Source organism: Catharus ustulatus, chromosome Z, assembly GCF_009819885.2.
Source record: "Catharus ustulatus isolate bCatUst1 chromosome Z, bCatUst1.pri.v2, whole genome shotgun sequence".
Lineage (NCBI taxonomy): Eukaryota > Metazoa > Chordata > Aves > Passeriformes > Turdidae > Catharus > Catharus ustulatus.
In genome coordinates this window covers 26510996-26531479 of record NC_046262.2, presented here as the reverse complement: position 1 = coordinate 26531479, position 20484 = coordinate 26510996, and the positions used below count along the sequence as shown (strand labels likewise).

General features: G+C 40.3%; 1 protein-coding gene and 1 long non-coding RNA gene across 2 annotated transcripts in view; one reads left to right on the top strand and one right to left on the bottom strand.

The window, feature by feature from the left end:
* Positions 1-706: 706 nt before the first annotated feature.
* LOC117011039 lies at positions 707-4316 on the bottom strand. The gene is made up of 3 exons (XR_004420837.1): positions 4058-4316; positions 2355-2442; positions 707-1491 (listed from the first exon to the last, which is right to left on the bottom strand). It is a non-coding gene; the product is annotated as an uncharacterized LOC117011039 (long non-coding RNA).
* Positions 4317-4458: 142 nt separating this feature from the next.
* The window catches only part of PGM5 (phosphoglucomutase 5), a 69554-nt gene continuing 53528 nt past the window's right edge, over positions 4459-20484 (top strand). The window contains exons 1-5 of the mRNA XM_033086254.1: positions 4459-4760; positions 10979-11141; positions 13676-13822; positions 17894-18019; positions 20165-20355. Of these exons, the coding sequence (XP_032942145.1) occupies positions 4500-4760; positions 10979-11141; positions 13676-13822; positions 17894-18019; positions 20165-20355 (888 nt within the window). The 5' untranslated portion in view covers positions 4459-4499. The remainder of the gene's footprint in view (positions 4761-10978; positions 11142-13675; positions 13823-17893; positions 18020-20164; positions 20356-20484) is intronic.

The following is a 20484-nucleotide window of genomic DNA, read 5'->3' as shown; positions in this document are numbered from 1 at the left end:
AGATTAACTAATCTATTTTCAGTTAGAAAGAGAGTATGACTCACTTGAGAATGGGTAAAACTATTTGAATAAACTTTATGCATCCTTTGGACATTTTGGAGGATGTTGCTTTTATAGGAGTTGCTTTCTCTGTTAGGTTAATGATGACTGTCTTGGCTCCTTTTCTCAATCCTTTTCTTCCTTCCTGTTTCTCCTGATTAGATGGATAGTAACAAGCAATTTTATAAGTCAGACCTCACTTACACAACATCAGAAGTTGTTGGCATAGCAGTAAATCAGTTATCAATTACAAGAAGTATGTCTTCAGGAATTTTTCCTGTTTGGGCTTTGTAAATCAATTTGCATTTAAGTTTGTGTGAAAATGTTCCTTAAAACAATCAGCCTGTTTCACACTAATTACAGACTTGCAGCTGTAGTGAAATGTAGCCTTTCTGGGGATTAAGTAAAATTTCCAGGAAAGAACTTCATGGGTATCCATGAAATCATAAATACTACTTCTCAATAAAACTCTGCAACAAGGGAACTAAATTTCCTCTAAGGATATAAAATACATTTTATCTGACTTTTCTAATAGAAATGCTTCCATAGAAAAACTTTAATTTGTGAACCAAAAGAAAAGATATAGTCAGTCAAAATATCCACCAATTTTTAAATTTTATTTAAAATTTTTTATTTAAAATTTATTTTAACTCCTAAGTAATTTACATTTTGAAACAAAATCATTGCAAGTTTAAGAAAAAAAAAGAAAATTCCTCATTTGGAAGCACTGGAGTATAGAAGTGATTTTGCTCTTATTGACAAAACAATATATTAATTGAAATTGCAATTTTTAGAATGGATTAAATAAACTGACATTTTATTTTTAGAACTTTTTTGTTTCAGTAGCTCAGGTTAACAACTTACAATAACTGCATGCCATTTTTCATATGATAACTGCACTATAACAGGAACTGGAGTATCCAGTTCAGTGGCAGGATAAGAATTTGAACTTCAAAACATGGCACCATGGGGAATGGCTGAATTAATTTTGAGTATCCACATTTCTATCTGGAACACATATTGCATGAAACAACCACAAAAATCCGTTTCCATCTAAAACTCAGGTATTATACTTAGTGATGAACTGTGAGTTAAAGGCAAAACTCGCTTAGTTAATGGTGCTGGTTCAATTCCTCTGCAACATTTGCAAGCTGATACAAAATATATGGCAGAAAGGAAGTGTCACATCAATGGCAATTTCCTGTATGTTGGCATCGAATCAGAACTGGGCCGAGCTTCCATAATCTACCTTCAGGAAATTCCATTAGTATTTTCTGCCATCTTGCAGAGGGGACACTTCAGGCCACCAGGTCAACTAAATTAGAAGTAATTGTGTGGCTACAAAGGGCTTCTGCTGCACTGGGACAGACTTCTTTCCTTCAAGTCCACACAGGCAACAACTCAATTCCCAGCTCAGTGCAAGAAAAACTGGGCCTATAGGGACAAAGGCACCTGTAAAATAGTGGTTAAAAAAAAAAAAAAGATTGTCAAACACAAACATATAGCTCTTAAAGTAATTAACACTGCCATGTTGTCACAAGACAAACGAGTTACGGTAAGCATTTTAAGGCTCAGGAATTAAAAAGCTTTAAGAATCAAATAAAAACCCAAGAAGGGGGTGGAAACATTCCTGAACTAGATTATACACATATCAAACCAAGTTTCTAAAATTGGCATTCAGAAAGCTTATTGTTTTAGTTGGAAACAGAACAAATTTAACATGTATCCTGTCACTCCATTAAGCTGGTTTTTATTTTAACAACCTTTAAAAAACTCACTCAGAACACAGTTTGGTAATACTAAGAATACATTTAGCGGTTGTTTCCCAAGAAGATATTCCAGACTTTTAATATCATCCCAAATTGATAATTATTCATCGTTGAAGATACACAGCAGTAATCAGTAAATGCACTGCCGTACTGGCCATTTACAGAGACCCCCACTTCTCAGTGACATCTGCTGACAACAGGACTGCTTATGAGACTTGCATTGCTATCAAAAAGAAATGGAAGCCCTTACCCGTGGATAAATGTATCAACATAATGCTAATCTGGGTGATGGTAAACTGAAGAACTGAACTAAAAAAAAGTAAAAAATTGATCCTTTTCTTCAGCTTTTGTACTGAAATGTTCAGGCTCTCTAAATTAACTTCCTCATCCTTTGCACTGTTCCTGTGAAGAAAATCCTGGTACTTTATTTTTTAAAACAAAACCTGAGGTACCCCCCAAAATAGCATGACTTTATGACACAGTTTTGCAAAGCATTACAAGAGTCATAATGAAAGAGGTGTTACATAAACTTTTGGATGGACTTACCTAAAGCAGACCTTGAGTTTGAATCAAAAAATTTACAGTGCTCAGTGCAACCCATTACACTTCTGGTAGTGCCTTTGTCAAGGCAATGCTAGAAAAGAATGTAAAACATATATTTTCATTACTCTACATAAATTACTTGGGTTGAGACAAGCGATTCTGGAAAATTGTCATTGATTGTCCCTCAAAATATACATTCTGAGAATGTCAGTGTTTGCAAAGTTTTTAAAATTGATTCAAATTGATGTATTTTCTTCCAAAAAATTCCAACACATTTTCTCCATCCATATGAAAAATGCAGTCAACTCTTTATTCCAAAGACTATCACGTTTCTTCTTACTAAGTCATGCGTTTTCCTTTATTTGGATCTTATCTCTTCTTTCTAACACTTTCCATATTTGTTGCTGTTTTCTTGTTGGGTATTTGTCTGGTAGATGGCATTTACCTGATTTTATTTCAGCTCTCACTAATGCACACTAATGCAATGTCATGGTTTTATTGCTGTCAGTACCCAAAATTATTTAAGATACAGCTACCTCATTTAAATTGTGCTTTGTTTATATTAGGGGTATGAGAACTGGCGCTTCCACAGGCCAGATTTTTCCCTTTGGCTGTTTAAAAATGCATTCTGAATCAGTATAGGAAGCCACAATCATGACTACAGACTAGGAAGTCTAACAAAAGAGATAAGATTACTGCATGTGCTCTGGCCCTCTGCTGCACTATATGGCCCACTGTAAAGGTATTGTGCCAACAGAGCTAAAATTCTTGTATCTGCTTAGATGGATTACTTTTTTAAACTGAACTGCTGGGCCTTGCCTACCCTAGCATGTTTTACTGTGTTTTACTGTGGTGGCAACCTTCCATGCCAAAGACACGTATGTGTAGAAAATTATATCTTAAACTGTCACACTCTATCTGCTATGAACCATTAAAAAGCTTGCAGAAATAGGGCTCAAATCCATGACTGAGTTCCTCTGGTTACCATTCAGACTCTCACCGACTCTTAAATACTGAATGAATTACTGAATGAACTCTTAGCCTCTGTAGAAGACAAAACTGTTTTACTCCACTTTGCCTGGCCACCTGCTACCATTGCAGCTAACACGCTGCTGTGTTGAACCACAACACTCCACGGGGTTTCTGAGTGGTGTATGAGAAGACTTCTTCGTAGAAACGAGAAAAATGCAAAACTATTTTTGCCTGCTCAGATATAGGTCTATCTACACCAGGGATTTCCTAAGCACAAGAATAACATCGAGGTTACATGACTATTTTTCCCAATTCCCCTACCAAGAGAGTTGTCCTGGCAAAAGAATGCTGTGTAGGCCCAGCGTGAAAAGAGCATTTGGATGGATAATTTCAGCTGATGTTTGACAGTCACAGGCTGTCATCTGTAAACACCGCCTTTATACTGGGAAATGTCAGGCATCTTTGCCAGTGCCACCACCTCTGCATTTCATTTAAGCAGAATGAACCCACGTCAATGAACTAAGCTTTACCACACAACTGTATGAAATCATAGGGAAAGACACCTTCATGGTTGGCTTTACAGAGAGAGCCTGGAGAGAAACCAGTGCGGTCAGTAAGAAAGCCACTCTTTACCTACTGTACAAAAACTCTGCTTTTGAGCAATACAGTAAGAAGAAATAAAAAATCGATTCTCTTTGTTCGTTCTTTAATTGCCGGCTCCCCCGTTTGCTCACCTGGGACAGTACCACTGCCCGGCCTCACCCAGCCGGGATTCTCCACTACGTGCGGGGGCACCCGGGGCGGGGGCCCGGCGCTGACAGACCGTGATCCCCCCGAGCAAGTGTGCAGCGCTGGCTCGCCCGCTGCTCGCTGCCTCCAGTTACATCCCTGGCAGGAGCCCGCGGCTCTCGGCTTCGCTTTCTAGGGTTATTTTTGGCCGGGGCCGCCGCATGCTGATGGCAGCGAGCTGGCGGACCGCGGGCGCCTCGCCGGGCTGCGCGGCGCCGGCGGGGCCCCCGGCGGGGCGGGCGGCGAGGGGGCGGCGCGCACCCCGCTCCCGCCCCGGCTCCCCCACCGCGCCGGGCCCCGCCCGGGGACCGCCTCTGGGCTCCCCACGGCCGGCTCGGCAGCCTGCGCCAGGCCCCGCGGAGCACAGCCGGGCGGGCGGCAGCCGCCATGGAGCGCACCCCCATCCCCGTGCTCACCGTGCAGACCGCGCCCTACGAGGACCAGCGCCCGACCGGCGGAGGGGGCCTGCGGCGGCCCACGGCGCTCTTCGAGAGCCAGCGCAACTACCTGCCCAACTTCGTGCAGAGCCTCCTCTCCTCCGTCGACCTCCGCGATCGCCAGGGCTGCACCATGGTGGTGGGCAGCGACGGCAGGTACTTCAGCAAGACGGCCATCGAGGTCGTGGTTCAGATGGCCGCGGCCAACGGGGTAAGCTGTGCCCTCGCCCTTCCCGCCGCCCCTCGGCGGCTCCCGCTCCCCGTCCCGGCAGCGGCACTCCCGGGAGCGCGGTGCGCACCGAGCCTTCGGTGCCATCACCGACAGCGCTCCGGACGGAGCGAGCCCGGAGGAGCCCGGGTGTGCCGTGTTCCAGCTGTGCCCGGAGGAGCCCGGGTGTGCCGTGTTCCAGCTGTGCCTGGAGGAGCCCGGGCGCTGCTGTGTTCCAGCTGTGCCCGGAGGAGCCCGGACGCTGCTGTGTTTCACGCTGTGCCCGTTTGTGCGTGCCCCGGGCTGTGACGCTGCACCTTGGCTAGGTGTTGGCGGGGATGGTGGCAACCTGTGGAGACTGCCAGCTACTTCACACCTTGTTTTAGGATGAGGAAGGCAATATTTCAGCACGGGAACGCCACTCTTCAGGAGAAAATGTAGCGGTTAAACTAAAACAAAGCATCTGCTGCTCAGGATGTTTTAAAAATAATTCAAGGAAAATGGTAGTGTTGAAGGAAGAGGAATTCAGCATTTTACCCACACCTTAGGAAAATAATAGTTCTTTTCTCTTGGTCACTTGCTAACAAATTATAAAATGCAGTGGTGTCAGAAACCTCTGGTCAGACTGGATACAAATTTTTCTTGTGCAGTTTTGAAAGTAGGAAAGAATTCAGGAAGAAAACTTATGTCTTCTGCTAGATACATGTGCATTCATGTGTGAATGTGCATGTATAGAAATCTGGATGCACAAGATTATGCAGGCTTGAAGTTCCTACTTCAAAGCAGAGCTGAAACTGCTATCACTTGTTATGATGCCTAGACTGATCCTCTAGATTTGGCAAAAGGAGTGATAGAATTTTATAGGTGGGTTTTTTTGTGGTTTTGTTTTGTTTGGTTGCTTTTTTTTTTTTTTTGGTAGGGATTTTTTTTCAAAAGCTCAGTACTTTAAGGGCAGTCCTTTCAAAAGATCTTTCAATTTTGAAATGAATCTCCATATGTGTTTGAATTTCCCCTGCATGTGGGGAGTGAGTGTAGGGCTGAGGAGGTGGGCTGGTGTGTGAGGAGTTGCAAGGAAGGCGGGACAGGACACAGAGGATTGCTTCTCCCTAGCCCTATTGCCATTGCTGCTCCGTGGAGATAGGCTCACTGGTGGAATTGTACCTGTTGACTACATGACTAAAGTGCAGCAATAGCTAAAGCAGGAGCCCAGCAGCAAGAGCTGCCCTGCCGAGGCTGAGGTTCTTGCATGCTCCTACAAGAATGGGTTACAGTGCAGGGTGACCACAAGAACTGAGACGCTGAAGAAACTCAGGGCTTAGAGGAGCAGGGGCTTCCCAGCTGAAAGTTACGCTAACTAATTTTCCTGCCAGCCTGCCTCCTTCCTACTGCTTCTGTCACATTCCCGCCCCATCTTTCTGAAATATCTTTCTGACCTCGGGAGTTCCAGTTTGAGATGATTCTGACACTTTGCTGTAATAACTCTTTCCCCTTTCTTAAGTTACTGCACATTTCTTTGAAACACAGTTTCTCCCTGGTGCTTTCTGAAACCAAACCCCAAACTTTTCTGCTTGCTGTTCCCACAAATACTTGAATTCACATATGATTCTATTGCTAATGACACAGTCCTCAGAAATTCAGCAGCCCAGCTCATAGGGAGCTATTGAGAGGGCTTCCCATTTCCATTTTCTAATGCTCTATGCTCTCTAACATTCTCACCCTGCTCATCCTCACCTCTGTTTCTCTCAAGCACAACGTAAATGCATACATTTTACATTTACTTCGTTAGTACTGTTTGTATGTTTTACTTTTTGGTTGTTGAAATACACCTGTGGGGAAAATATCTAAATCTCCTTGGTAGCATTGTTCAGTGCTGTGCTATATAAATAGGGGGAGAGGAAGAGAAAACTCATGAGAGCAAAGATCTGTCCCTTCGGATGAGGTTAATATCATGAGAAAGCATGCTGCTGATTTCGCAGGGAAAGAAGTGAGTTGAGGTAGGCTGGATCAGACGAAACCTGGGGAAGGCTTGAAGGGTGCATTGAAAATGTTCAGCTGCCCTGAGTGCCAGCAGTGCTGATAAACTGAACTTTAATTTCCTTCCTGGAAGACATATACCGAGAGTCATGGGTAGTTGCACTGGCTGAGTACAAAAATAAAAGTGATTTTCTATTATCATCTGTAAATGGGCTGCCCTTTAGAGTTGCTAGGTTCCTCTTGTTCTAAATTGGTGACTCATCCCACATTCTCCCTGTGCTAACAGCCTAGCACGGTTGGCATAGGCTCCAGTACAAGAAATGAGATGAGGTCCCTTGCTCAGTCAGCTGCCAACTCTTGGCCTGCCTTCTCATCCTCGGTGCTGCTGGCTCCTGCCCTCCAGCTGCAGGTACATGCTCCACAGCCACAGCCTGCTCAGCCTTCCCGTGGTGGCAGCAGCTACAGGCTGGCTCCACGAGCACATGCTGCACCAGCTCCTTGTGTTCAGAGCCAAGGGTGGCTAACCAGGGCTGCCCTGCAGTGGGACACACAGCTGGGATGGTAGCAAGCACATTTGGTTGAGGGACTGCATGTCATGGGAAGGGCCAGACGGAGGTCCTGTACCATTCTGGGTTGCAACAAGTAGCAAAGTGGAGTGGTTAGGAGATGTTTGAGGGTCTATTTCCCTTTTTACCTGTGTTGTGCCAGTAGTAGTGTCTGTCAACCTTAATGTCTGGAAGAACTGAGGTAGAAGGCTCCTGCAGCTGCAATACAATTCCTCTATGAATTGGAAGCAAGTATTCTATTAGACCCGCCAACTGCGTGGGGTATCTCATTTTTGATGGGAAGTTTAGGATACATTTAAAAGAGAAGCTCTTACTTGTGAGTCTCAGTGACAGATCAGAAGGCAGTGATCTTACTCTGAATATGAAAGTCATGACAACATGCTAGAGAGACTGCAGAGTGTTGCTAGTAATGCTGCAGAAGTTTGAGATGGCAGAGTTGAGTTTTCTGGTTGTTGCCTATGTAATACCATATTGGTTTTATTTTCCATGGCCTTTCATGCAAATCTTGCTCTCCCTCCCTGGGTCTGTGTGATATTTATTTGCTTCTACACTGAGTGTGGTGTTCAGTCATCTTTAGGATACTGCAGTAAAATACAGGAAGGCACAGCCCGAAGTTGTTCAGGATATAATCTGCCTGCTTCATGTTCTTTCAAGTATAATTGACTGAGGTATGTGAGAGATTACTGGGAAAAATAATTTTAAAAAGCATTAAGTGACTCCATGGCAATCAGCTGAATCGTCTGAAAAGGCACAGCTGTGAGCAGTAATATTGCATAAAAGTGTTCTTGTAAAGTACTTGTTGGGGTACTTAATTCTTTCAACCGTAACTATTTGCTGAGCATCTTTGTTTCTGCCGTTGTTACTGAAAAGTACAGTGGCAAAATAGAATGTGGCATAGGGACAGAGTATTAGAAGAGATGTTGCATGCCTGTGATCTTGTAGCCATGTAAGTTTTTGAATTCCAGAGATAATCTTTCCGTGCTATGAAATTGTCCCAAGATTTTCAGAAGGGTATTACTGGAACTTTGTGAGTCAGTATGTGGGTACAGTTTGGTTACTATTTTAGCTCAGATTGTGAGGAGTCTGTAAAAACAGATATTAATTAAATTGATTAAAGAAATAATTAAATGCTAGTTTAACATTTGATTCAAAATGGAGAGATTCTGAACCAAGAGAAGACAGCTATGTGCATTCCTGACACCAAAATGAAAAAAAATCAAAGGAAGATGGATAGCACATTTATGCCTCTAAGGTCTGCACTGTCCTCAGTCAGTTTTGTAGCAGCACTGATGACCTTAATATAAGGTGAATCTTTATAGTAATCCCTGCAAATAAAACACCGATGTATCATTTATGCAATTTGATCTGTAGGATCCTTAATTTGGAATACTAAATATTGCAATATTTATATAGTACAGAAATTAGCATAATAAATAATATTTCAAAGTAGTGTAGAAATATAACCTCATGGCAAGTGCTTAAGGCAAATCAAATTATTCATTTATATTAATATTTGGCATCCAGAAAAATGGGAAAATTGGTTTGTGCATCATCTGCTGAATGGGAAGAAATTAAATATGGTGTAGAGATAGTCCTAGGTAATTTGTGCATTCTGAATAATTCAAGTATTGTACTAACTTTAAAAATACCGTATTGTGTATGAAGACAAAAACTTAAAGTTCACTACCTTAGATTTAGAAATACCAAAAACATGCTTGTCATAAGCCTGCATGCAAGTGTAAACACATTTTTACTTGAGTACCTCTGGAGCATTCAGAGTGGTTATTTTCAAGTGTTTTGTAAAATGTTAACGCTGTCATATTCCTTTTGTTTACCCATACACAATGCTGTTTTAAGAGCTGGCACCCATTTCTGACAGCTGTATTTGGAAGATTGAGTCATTGCTCTGGCTTTCTACATGCTTCATAGTTTAAAAAAAAGGAGGGACAATATTAAAAACAAAACATTTCAAGGTTTTTTAAATAATATTTTTCTTTTAATGATAATTTTTTGTTTGTTTCTTAATTTATTAACTCTCCTGTCTTCTAGCAACATTCCTTAGGCTTCAGTATTATCAGCAAAAGCTCTGAAAAGAGAAGCAAGTGGACAAACATTCTTGCATCAGAACTTGAGGTAGAAATCTCAGATAGAAAAATGGATTTTCTGCACTTTTTTCAAAATTCAAAAGCAGGTCCTGTGATTCTTAGTGGAAGATAAATGGCTAGACATAGTTTGTGATAGTTGAAAATTATCAAAAAAGTAACTAATGGTAGAAGTTGATAATTTCTTTTTGATCTTAGATTTTAAAATTCAGTTAGTTCACAAAACCAGTTTAAATAAATAATCTTCTAATCCTTTGCTCTTCTGAAATTATTTGGACCCACACTTCTAAGTAGCCATTAAGGTCCTCTTGTGAGTGTCAGAAGAAGGTAATCTCTAGATGAAGGAGCAGCTCTTTATGGACAGAAGGCAGGTAGTGACACCTCCTGTGCTACTGCTTTACCACACGGACTGTGGAGCCATCAAATCTCCTTCAAACTAGAGAATGGAATCTGAAGTTCAATTCCCAATCTGTTTTCTGATGGGAAGTGGGAGGGATTCAGTGTTCTGCCTTTCCCTCTGCCTCCCCTAACTGCCCTGCCTCTTCCCAAACTGCTGCTCAGTAGTGGTGGTGGTGGTGATGCAGGTTTATTTGATTTTTGGTTTTAGTATTGATGTTATTAAGAAATTCCAGACTTTGACCATATCCTTCTAAGCTCCGCATCATATGTAGATGCCTCAGTTCTCGTCTGTAACACTTAACCTCCCTTTTGGGCACCCCAGAAATTGGAGCTCTCTTGTATTTCTTTGTAAATACATTTCTTATTGGCTCCTAGATTATTTATGTTGAGCTGAAACTGTAGTATCTGCGTAGGGGATGGAGGCATGGTTTTGAAATTGGAACCTTGCAGTGGAACTGCACATAATACCAAGCACATTGAGTCAGTGTTTAATAACACCGCCTGAAAGGTTTTTTTTTTTTTTTATTTTAAGAATGGTGTGAACTTCCCTTGCTCAGCTGTGCCCTGGGAAACACACCCTGTTGGTTTGGAATAGCCAAGGAGTCACTGATAGCTCCAGGAGGAGCAGTGTTTGCTATGGGTCAGGACATCCAAGGCTGTCTTGCCAACAGAAGTGCAACTACAAGAGACTGCAGGTCCTAATGTGGAGTGATAGTTGTGATTACACTGAAAAGCTGCTCTACGAAAGGCAATTTTCTTTCTGTTCTTTTTCTGTTAAAGCCCCAGCCCTGCAAGTGCATCCTTGGAATCAGCCCTAAACTGTACTAGTATCTGAGAGCTTTTGCTGATTTGTGGGGTTATCTGTCAGGTTTTAGTAGTAGACTGATAGACTTGTGTTGTGCTTGGGAGCTTTGGAAGTGTTTGCAATTGTTGTGCTCTTGCTTTACTGTCGTATCTGGGCCACTGTGGTTAAGTGTACCAGGCTACAGTATTTTTTGTCAGTGCTCCAGCTTAGCATGCAACCAACTCATGGATATTTCTCTGCAAAAGGGTATGTTCTGTACCAAGACTTTACCATTTCTATCCTGTACATATATGCTTATTATGTGATTGTGTTTATATACAAATTTTCAAAAATTTAGTACTGTTCAGAGTACTTTGGTTTGTTCTTTCCGTGTAGATTGGCAGATTGGTTATTGGACAAAATGGGATCTTATCCACACCTGCTGTTTCGTGTATCATCCGTAAAATCAAAGCTGCTGGTGGAATTATTCTAACAGCTAGCCACAGTCCTGGGGGACCTGGAGGAGAATTTGGAGTCAAGTTTGAAGTTGCCAATGGAGGTATGTATTTTTTTCTTTAGGCACTTTTCTTAAAGACACTAAAACATTGCATCTTGGTATGCTGAAAATGGCCCGTGAGGATAACTAACTGTCTGTAACTATGGGTTTTCAATTTGCTCTGTTAAAACTGTGAAGAACGTAGGCATCTCTTTTTCTTTAAATAATATAAGTGTATTTGTATACATGGGTATGAAAAATAACCATTAAACATTCATTGAAGCCCTTGGGGTAGCTGCAAGGTTTCTGTAAACAACAGACTTGCCATCCGTTTTTTAGTCATTTATGTAGCCATCAGATCACCGTAACAGTTCTGATCCTTTTGTAAAGATGCCTGTGAGGGAGCTCTGTTTCCCTCATAATTCTCTATTGCTTGTCTTAGCACTTACTTTAAAGCATGTAATTTCAGAAGTACTGTAAGTAAGCAGTATAACTCACTGTCTTGTGTGGAAGAAGGCAGTTCTTATGTTTACCCAGGAAGTAAATGGTCTTATCCAGTTAGAGAGTCATACCATTTACCACTGCAATTCCACCATTGCATAAAGGAGTTTTTGTGTATAGCTGAAGTCTTGTTTTCCAAAATTGACAACTAACACGTGTAGGTTCTATATGTTTTATTTTATAGAACTGTGCACCCTCATATAACATAGCTCAGGTTATGTTGCTGACACCTTGTATACCCCACACATGTGCAGTGCTTTCCAGCTGAAAAAAATGAACTGAATGTGCTTATAAAATGTTTCCTTCCCCATTTTGAAGGTGGGAGGTGCTCTCCTCCTTAGATCGGGATGCTTTCTTCCTTCTCTCTTGTGTAGTTGAAAAATGTGCATGGTTAAATGAGTGTGATTTTATAAACAGAATAGACTTGAATCCCAGAAGGATTAAAGGGTCTGTGTCAGGTCAGCCAGTAAGAAAGCCAGGGTCACAGCACACATATACCAGAGCCAAACCATTAGGTGCATTAGTACTCTATAAACTTTAAAACACCATATGCATATAAAATCTGCTTGATAAATGGGTAACAGTTGGTGGTGCAGTCTTTCTAGTGTGCTTTGCCTTTTCAAAGACAATTCAAAAAGGCTATTAAGCTTTATATATGAAACACTCCTCAAACACAGGTCACAAGGTTTAATTATTTATGTTAATCAGCAGGGCCATAATGAAAAGTACTGGGTTTTAGCTCCAGCTGAGAAAATGTGAGTTAAGTGTTAGGCAAGGTGTTTGAACTAAGACAGTGTTTAGGCACAGCAGAAAGCTCCAAGGAAAGGTTATTGTTACTCTGTATCCTTGCTCAGTCTGTTTTGCAGCTCCAGATCAAGCAGAAGTGATTTGTCTCTGTAGCTGTAGAAGAGAATGTACAGTGACTCTGTGGAACCTCCTTAGCTGGATATATCAGTACACAATACATCCATCTGTCAAGGAAGATCTGTAGCTGATGGCATCCTCACCCTTTGGATGGGTTTGGATTAGATGAGTAAGAAATCATTTTGTAAGCCAAATGAAGAGTTAAGCGGCTGGTTTTTAGTATATTGGTTTGGCCCATCCTGGTACACTTCATCTGAGATGGAAGACACTAATTTATGTGGCAATGCACTGCATACACTAGTATTGCTAGACAAATGGAAAGTTCGCACTGAAGAAGCCTTCAAGGACATTTTGGATGAGGAGAGAGAGCACAACAAAGGGAATAAAATAAATAATTTTTAGAGTAGAAGTGTAGCTTTAATATAAGCTGTGCACATAAGCCAGAAAGGACTTGCTACAATTCACACTCTGCAGCTCAGACTCAGCCTTTGTGCTGCATGTGGCATAGTTCATCTGGTAATTTTTGCATCAAGCCTACAACTTTAATTTAGTTGACAGTAAATCTTTGAAAATAAAGCCATTTTTCAGGCTTAAGCAATGAAAGTAACTCCCAAGTAAGATGTGTTTTCTGTTTCTGAATGACATAACCAATCCAGGTCATAATTGCTAATTCTCAAGCAACTAAGGTATTTTGAATTCTAACGATGATAAATCTCATTCAGGGTAGTGAAGGGAAACTGCAATACAGCACCACTGTCAAACTGGTGAGAGTTCTACAAACGTATTTTTTTCTAATTAAATAATGTGAAACGCCAAGCTATCTGATCTTCACAGGCATGCATTTGCAGAAAGTCATATGAAACACCAGAACCTGCTCCTGAAGAACAGGCTTTCCTTCAATGGCTATGTTGAAATTGCATACAGAAAAAAGACAGTCTTTGACCCATGAACCCAAACAAATATGACTGTGGTTACCTCATCTTTCCTGCCCCTGGATAGTAATTGATTTAAATACTCTATGTGAATCAAAATGTTGTAATGCAGTCTATTTCCATGTTTTACTTTTTATGAAAAATGTTTTAATCCTATGCTGTAGTGAAAGAATAGACCTTGTTTACCACAGTGCTTTGTTTTTATATATTCCATAGTAACTCAAATATATTCAGAAAAATGTTTGCTATAGGAAATCTTTATTTAAAAGAAATGCCCCACCACATTATTTTCTGTTATAGGACCTGCTCCAGACATAGTTTCAGAAAAAATCTATCAAATCAGCAAAACCTTGGAAGAATATGCAATTTGTCCTGATCTTAGAGTTGATTTATCACGCCTAGGAAGACAAGAATTTGATCTAGAGAACAAATTCAAACCTTTCCGAGGTAAGGTATGCTTTTACTCATGCTAGATCCATTGAGTCTGTATTAGTATTGCAGCAGAATTATAATGGGTAATTATATAAGAAGAACTTCAGTTCTTCTACTAAAAGTTACCAAAATACTAGGTAGTATAGAATCATAGAATGGCTTGTGGTGGATCATTCAGGATAATTTTCTTCCAACTCTGCTGCTGCTGAAAGGCAGTGCAGATTGCTCAGATTTCCATCCAGCCTGGCCTTAACACTTCCAGGGATGGGGCATCCACAGCTTCTCTGGGCAATCTGTTCCAGTACCTCACCAGTCTCACAGTGAATAATTTTTTCCTAAAATCTAATCTAAATCTCTTCTCCTTCCATTTAAAACCCTTCCCCCTTGTCGTAACACAATTTACCTGTTTTGAAATTCTTTTTATAAGCTCCCTTTTAGGTACTAGAAGGCTCTCTTCTGAGCCTTCTCCATGTTAAATAATCCTAGTTCTCTCACTCAGACTGTCCTCACTGGAGAGGTTCTCCATCCCTCTGATCATCTTTGTGGCACTACCTTGCGCCTGCTTCAACAGGTACATGTCTTTCTGGTACTGAGAATGCCAGAGCTGGATGCAGCACTGCAGGTGGGGTCTCACCAGAGCACAGCAGAGGGGCAGAATCCCCTCCCTGGCCCTGCTGCCCACGCTGCTGTGGATGCAGCCCAGCACACAAATGGCTTTCTGGGCTGTGGGTCATGTCCAGCCTATCATTCCCAAGAAGCCCCAAAGTCCTTCTCTGAGGGGCTGCTCTCAGTGAGTTCTTCTCCCAGTTTGTACCTGTGTCTGGAACTGACCCAGCTGCAGCACTTTGTGCTTGGACTTGTTAAACTTCACGTGATTCTCACAGATCCTCTTAAGCTTGTCCAGGTCCCTCTGGATGGCATCCCTTCCTTTTGTGGTGTCAGCTGCACTACTCAGCTTTGTGTCATCTGCAAACCTGCTGAGGGGACACTCAATGTCGCTGTTGATGTCGTTGGTGAAGATATTGAAGAGCACTGGCCGGTCCCGAGACAGAGCCCTGAGGAACCCACTCCTTACTGGCCTCCACCTGGACAGAGAGTCATTGACTACAACACTCTGGCTGTGTCCATCCAGCAACTCCTTTTCCATCAGATCCATGTCTCTCTAATCTGGAGATAACATGCCATGTGGTACAGTGTAAAAATACCTTTAAGAAGGCTAGGGAGATGACACTGATGTGTCATATATCACCTGAAAGATCAAAGCAGTTGCTGGAATTGTCCTATCAGCTAGCTGCAGTCCTAGGAAACCTGGAGATTGCAGTGAAGTTTGAGGTTGCCAGTAGAGGTAGGGTTTGTGTTTTTTTTAATAAAGCAAAAAGTCTCATCCATAGACTCCCCATGTCAGGTAGCCAGTATAGACCCACAACCGCAAAAAGTCTCATGTTGATCTGCTTCTTGATTTTCACACACAGGGGCTCAGTCTGTTTATGGCTGTTTATCAGAGGCAGCTCTTCACAATCTGACCCTTCCTTAACACTGAGCACACCTTCACCACTCCTTCCCAGCCTGTCTCTTCTGTAAAGATTGTGGCCCCCAGCTGTGTGCTCTAGTCATACTCATCCCACCACATTTCTGTGATAGCAATTAGGTCATAGTTTTCTAATTGCACTGTGGTTTCCAACTGCTTTTGCTTGTGCCCAATGCTATGTGCAGTTACAGGTGAGTGTTATGTTTGTTTTGCATTTTAGGAATCTACGTTACAGACTTTTAAGTGCATCAGGTCTCATCTTTCAGCCAAGTATCTTTGCCAAATTTATGCTTGCTAGTAGTTAAACACAAAACACAAACGTTTTTGTTCTAGGAATGGTTTGTTATTGAAGTCTAATTGACAAAAGAGTAAGTGAGACTCTCAGTTTATTCAATCTTGCTAACACTTTCTGAAAAGTTGTGGGATTTGTACAACCAGTGACTCCAAATGTAAAGGGCTTGCTTAAGCACATGTTTAATTTTAGGCATAGTGAATACTTTTATGCTTACAGTTGATTTTAAATTATCTAACACAGCTGTTCTCTTGAAGGAGTCAAAAACAAATTAGGGGATCCTGACATGTATTTCAAACTTAATGTATATTTAATATATTTCAAATACTGTAAAACTCTTATGTGGCCTCAAGAACTTTTCCACATTCCTGATGCCCTAGCATTAAAACCATTTTGTTTTCTACCCAGACTTCACATTCTGAGACAACTTAAATTTTGAGAAATAAAATTTTTCATTTAAAAAAATCCTTAAGTTTTGATTTCACTGGGGTAATTTATTTTATTGCGAAGAACATGTTTGGCTTTTTTAGGCAAACAAAAAGCAAAGAGAATTTAGCTCCAGCACCACTCTGGAATCATAGAATTGCTACGGTATTAAATTTTGGTTTTTAAAGTGTTTAATCTCTCCAAATAGTATTTTTTTATTTAAAACAAGACACTCCTCCCCCCTGAATATATATAAAAGTGCATTGTATGCAGTTTTTCTGTATGTTTTTCTAAGAAAAAAATAATTTCCCAATCATGTCTTCCAAGAATACATGAGCCAGAGACGTAGAGCTGTCAGGGAACCCTACAGAAGCAATTCAACAGGCTTAAAAGTGCATGGATAAATACAGTTTACACACATTTGGATGCAGACTGAAGCTGCAGAAAGACTGAAAATAGTCTAAAAAGTAATTTAAGATACTATCTGATGTATTTGAAACTTCTGCATTTTCTTCTGTTGTGTGAACTAACTCCTGTCAATCAAGGCTACAGAGGTGTTGGAACAACTGAGGTTGGGTTTGGCAGGAGTTAAAATAATTTTTAGACTTTAATCCTTCATGTGCTTTATCTTCACGTGTGAGCAGCTCCACCAGAGTAGCCACATTTGTTTATATCTGTAAAGCTTAGGGCTGACTAAAATGCTGTTAGGAGCAGGACATGGAAGATATAAAATAATATAATATTAATGAGTGCTTAAAACTTTCAGCATATACCATAGAATTGACTCTTTTTCAAGTAGGTTTTACAGATTGTTTTTCAGCCTTGAGATCCTTTTTTTTGTTTCTTCAAGCATTTTGTTACAATCTATTTTAAGTGTTTTTCTCAGGCTCAAAAAATGTCTGTGACATTTTCGTGTTACTCTAAAGAAGAGCATTACTGAGAGGTCAGTGTTTCTGAGCAAAATTGGATGAGATTCTAAGTAATAATTTAACTTATAAGTAAGATATTTCAAGATACTTATTTAACCAGATGAAAAAACATTTGTATAACATATGCTTTATAATTTAGTCAAGAAGAGTAATTCATTCCAAGATGACTGAGAAGCATGGATTTTGACAGTTGTTTGGTTACTACTTTCATTATGACAGACTTATTTTCATTAATTCATTTTTGTTTAAGTTTTACGTCCAAAAGAGCTAGAAAAATTGTAGTGCTCTGCTATTTTGAATTTAAATTTCAAGTTGTCAAGACCTTAGCAAAAAAACCAGATGTTGTATCTGAGCCTTACTTTCCTAAATCAATAAGATCTACAGTTCAAAAGTGTAGTTTGTTGTCCATCTACAACAAACTGAACACAGATATTCCTGGTGCCAGAGTTTAGAAGAACAGGTTGTATGCCTCTCTTGAAGGAATGATGCAGATAGATACTGCTGTCAGATAGAAGAATAGAACCTCTGGTGTCAACTTGTCTTTTTCCTCGGCGAATAAACCTATTTAGCTTGCAAAGTTTTTCAGTGGTTCAGTGAACAATCTATGAAGAGTTTACTTTGATGTAACATACACTCATGAATGTCTTCAGTGAAATAGGAGCTGCCAACTTACATTATCTCTGCAGTCTTTTGGCAGGCAAAACTGTTGATCTTTTCAAGGCTTAAAGCCTGACAGTAGCCACACTGAAGGCAGCAGGAGTCTTAGACTTTTCCTTTGTGGACTTCAAAGCAAAGCTGTGTCATACGGGGGTTGTGTGCTCTGACTTTAGTCCAGTTGGGTGGAAGAGAGCTGGAAGAAATAACTTCACTTGGGTGAATAGTATCACTTTTTTTTGGTGTGATTTTTCTAGTGGAAATTGTGGATTCTGTGGAAATCTACCTCAATCTCCTTCGAAGTATTTTTGACTTCAATGCCATCAGAAACTTGCTGACTGGACCCAATCAGATTAAAATAAGGATTGATGCCATGAATGGAGGTATGAATTTAAGTGCTACTGGAACAGAATTGTAGGTACACTGAAATAATTTCCCAAAAAAGTTGTACACTGTAATGGTTTCCCAATAACAATACAGCATATAAATGTCGGACTTTTCTGTAATAGAATTTAAGGGTAATAAGAAAGGATTTAAACTTTATAATACCTACAAAGGCAATCTTAGCAACGGGTTAGATTTCTTACCAGTCAAAGACATTTATCTCACTCGATTAATAAGTAAAGACATATGTGTCCAATAAAAGTTTTCTTTCTGCATTTGGAAACAAGCAGGATGAGGTAATCTTGCCATGAGAGGGTGATGAAGTGTATTGCAGTGTCCAGTGACCGAGGAGGTTACAAGGCAGTCTCTACTAAGAGGAAATTATAAATGGTATAAAACTAGTTAAGTCTGAATAAATAAATTAAAGAGCCAGCTGAGACCTCTGTCTCACTAATGTTAGAGGTGAACAAACTTCAGAGTACTGTGGACAAGTTGAAAGAGTCACAGAAGACAGGAAGGGGATCAATGGTGTGCTGATATTAAAAAAATATAAGCTGTGTCACTTGGGGAAACGCAGACCAGGATAAGATCTATTTTAGGCTACATTATGAATATATAAGTAGGGATTTCTGCAGATAATGAGTTGAAGGATAGGAGTATAAGTAAGACTGTTCAACATTATCTTATGGAAAACAGATTACATCCAGAAAACCAGATTTCATTCTTTAATGGGATTACTAAAACAGACCCATAAAAGGAAGTGGATAGACTTAGGAAACTTCTGTAAAGCATTTTATCTAGTACAGCGTGATAGTTACTGTTTGAAATACCATAGTGAGTTCCCAGTCAGTGTGAACACACAGTTCACTGTGGCCAAGGATTATAGTCTGCGTCCAAGCAGTGTAAGCACCCAGTGTTGCCAGGCTGTGTCAAAAGGACAAGATGGGTGTTCTTGAGCAATGCAGAGGGAGCAGTGAGGAAGGCACTGCCTCTTGTCATGTACCATACTGGAGAGAATATTACTAAAATACCTGGGAGCTCTCATGTTCAGGTCTGTTCCTGACTGTTAAGAGTTTTTACATGTTGTCAAAAGATGCATAGTCTGTCTTAGGGTTAGAAAAATTGATGCATCACGAACATTGAAAGGACTTTGTTTACTTTATTTGCAAGCTGACATAGAATTGGCTTTATAACCTTGCATTTTGTGGAGAGATGGGTATCTGTAATTTATGGTACATGTAGATTATGTGTATACAAGTGGAATATATTTTTATGCTTGTACACACTGCTAATTTGGCACATTGGCAGAAAAAGGAGTAATTTGGCAGGAGTCCACTTTAGATAAGAACCTCCATCATGGTATATTTTACGGAATTAGCATCCATATTTTTATGGAAAGAAGTTTCTCTCACACAATTTTACATCAGGTCTCAGCTGCTCCAACTAGCAAGATTTGGGAGTAAAGTAGGAGAAAGAGAGAGCAGTCACTCACACATTTTTTACCTATGAGTGACCTGTTCACACCTGCGTCAGGGATGCAGAGTACTCAGGTAGTGACTGTTTAGTCACAAATACATGTAAAATGTATGGTACATAAGAGCATGGGGTTTTAGTTGGTCATATCTTCAACAAAATAATGAAGTTTTTTGGAGTTAGTTTTGAGAAAATTTTAATCTATTCCCTTCATGATAACAAATGTAGTAAAATTCTTTGGTGGACAAATCTATGGCAATTTTCACATGAGTTGGAATCTTAAGGTAGGTGTATTTCCTGTATGTATTCACCTACTCCTTAGTTTCCTTGCTATTATGTGTTATTTAGACACATAGAATACTGTTTTATTTTTATTCTAGTGAGAAAAACTCCGTTATCTTTGTGATAATTTCTTCACTTAATAATGGGTAGAAAAACCTCTGCGTCTTTCACCATTGTGATTTTCATGTTGAATTGATTATTTTTGTACTGATTAATTATTTACTTTGTGGACAATCACATACTCCTCTGTGAAATAATGGTTTGGGGGTTGTTGCAGGGACAGATGTATAGAATTGCTGAAATATGTTTTGTATGCAGTGTCCACAGTGAAAAATTTGAATGTCAAGCATACGCTTTTGTGATTGCATGGCAGATTTCTGTTTTCACAGTTATGGGACCTTATGTGAGAAGAATCTTGTGTGATGAATTGGGAGCTCCTGCAAATTCTGCCATCAACTGTATTCCTCTGGAGGATTTTGGTGGACAACCTCCTGATCCAAATTTAACATATGCAACTGCCTTGCTGGAGGCTATGAAAGGTGGGGAGTATGGATTTGGAGCTGCTTTTGATGCTGATGGGGTAAGTATTTACATCTGTCTTGAGGTTCCACCGTGGTTGTTGTTTTGTCTGGGGTCAGATATGAGATGTGTAAGTATAATTTGTCTGATTTTCAGTAACCCATTGAAGCTGAAAGTGGTATTACTTTCA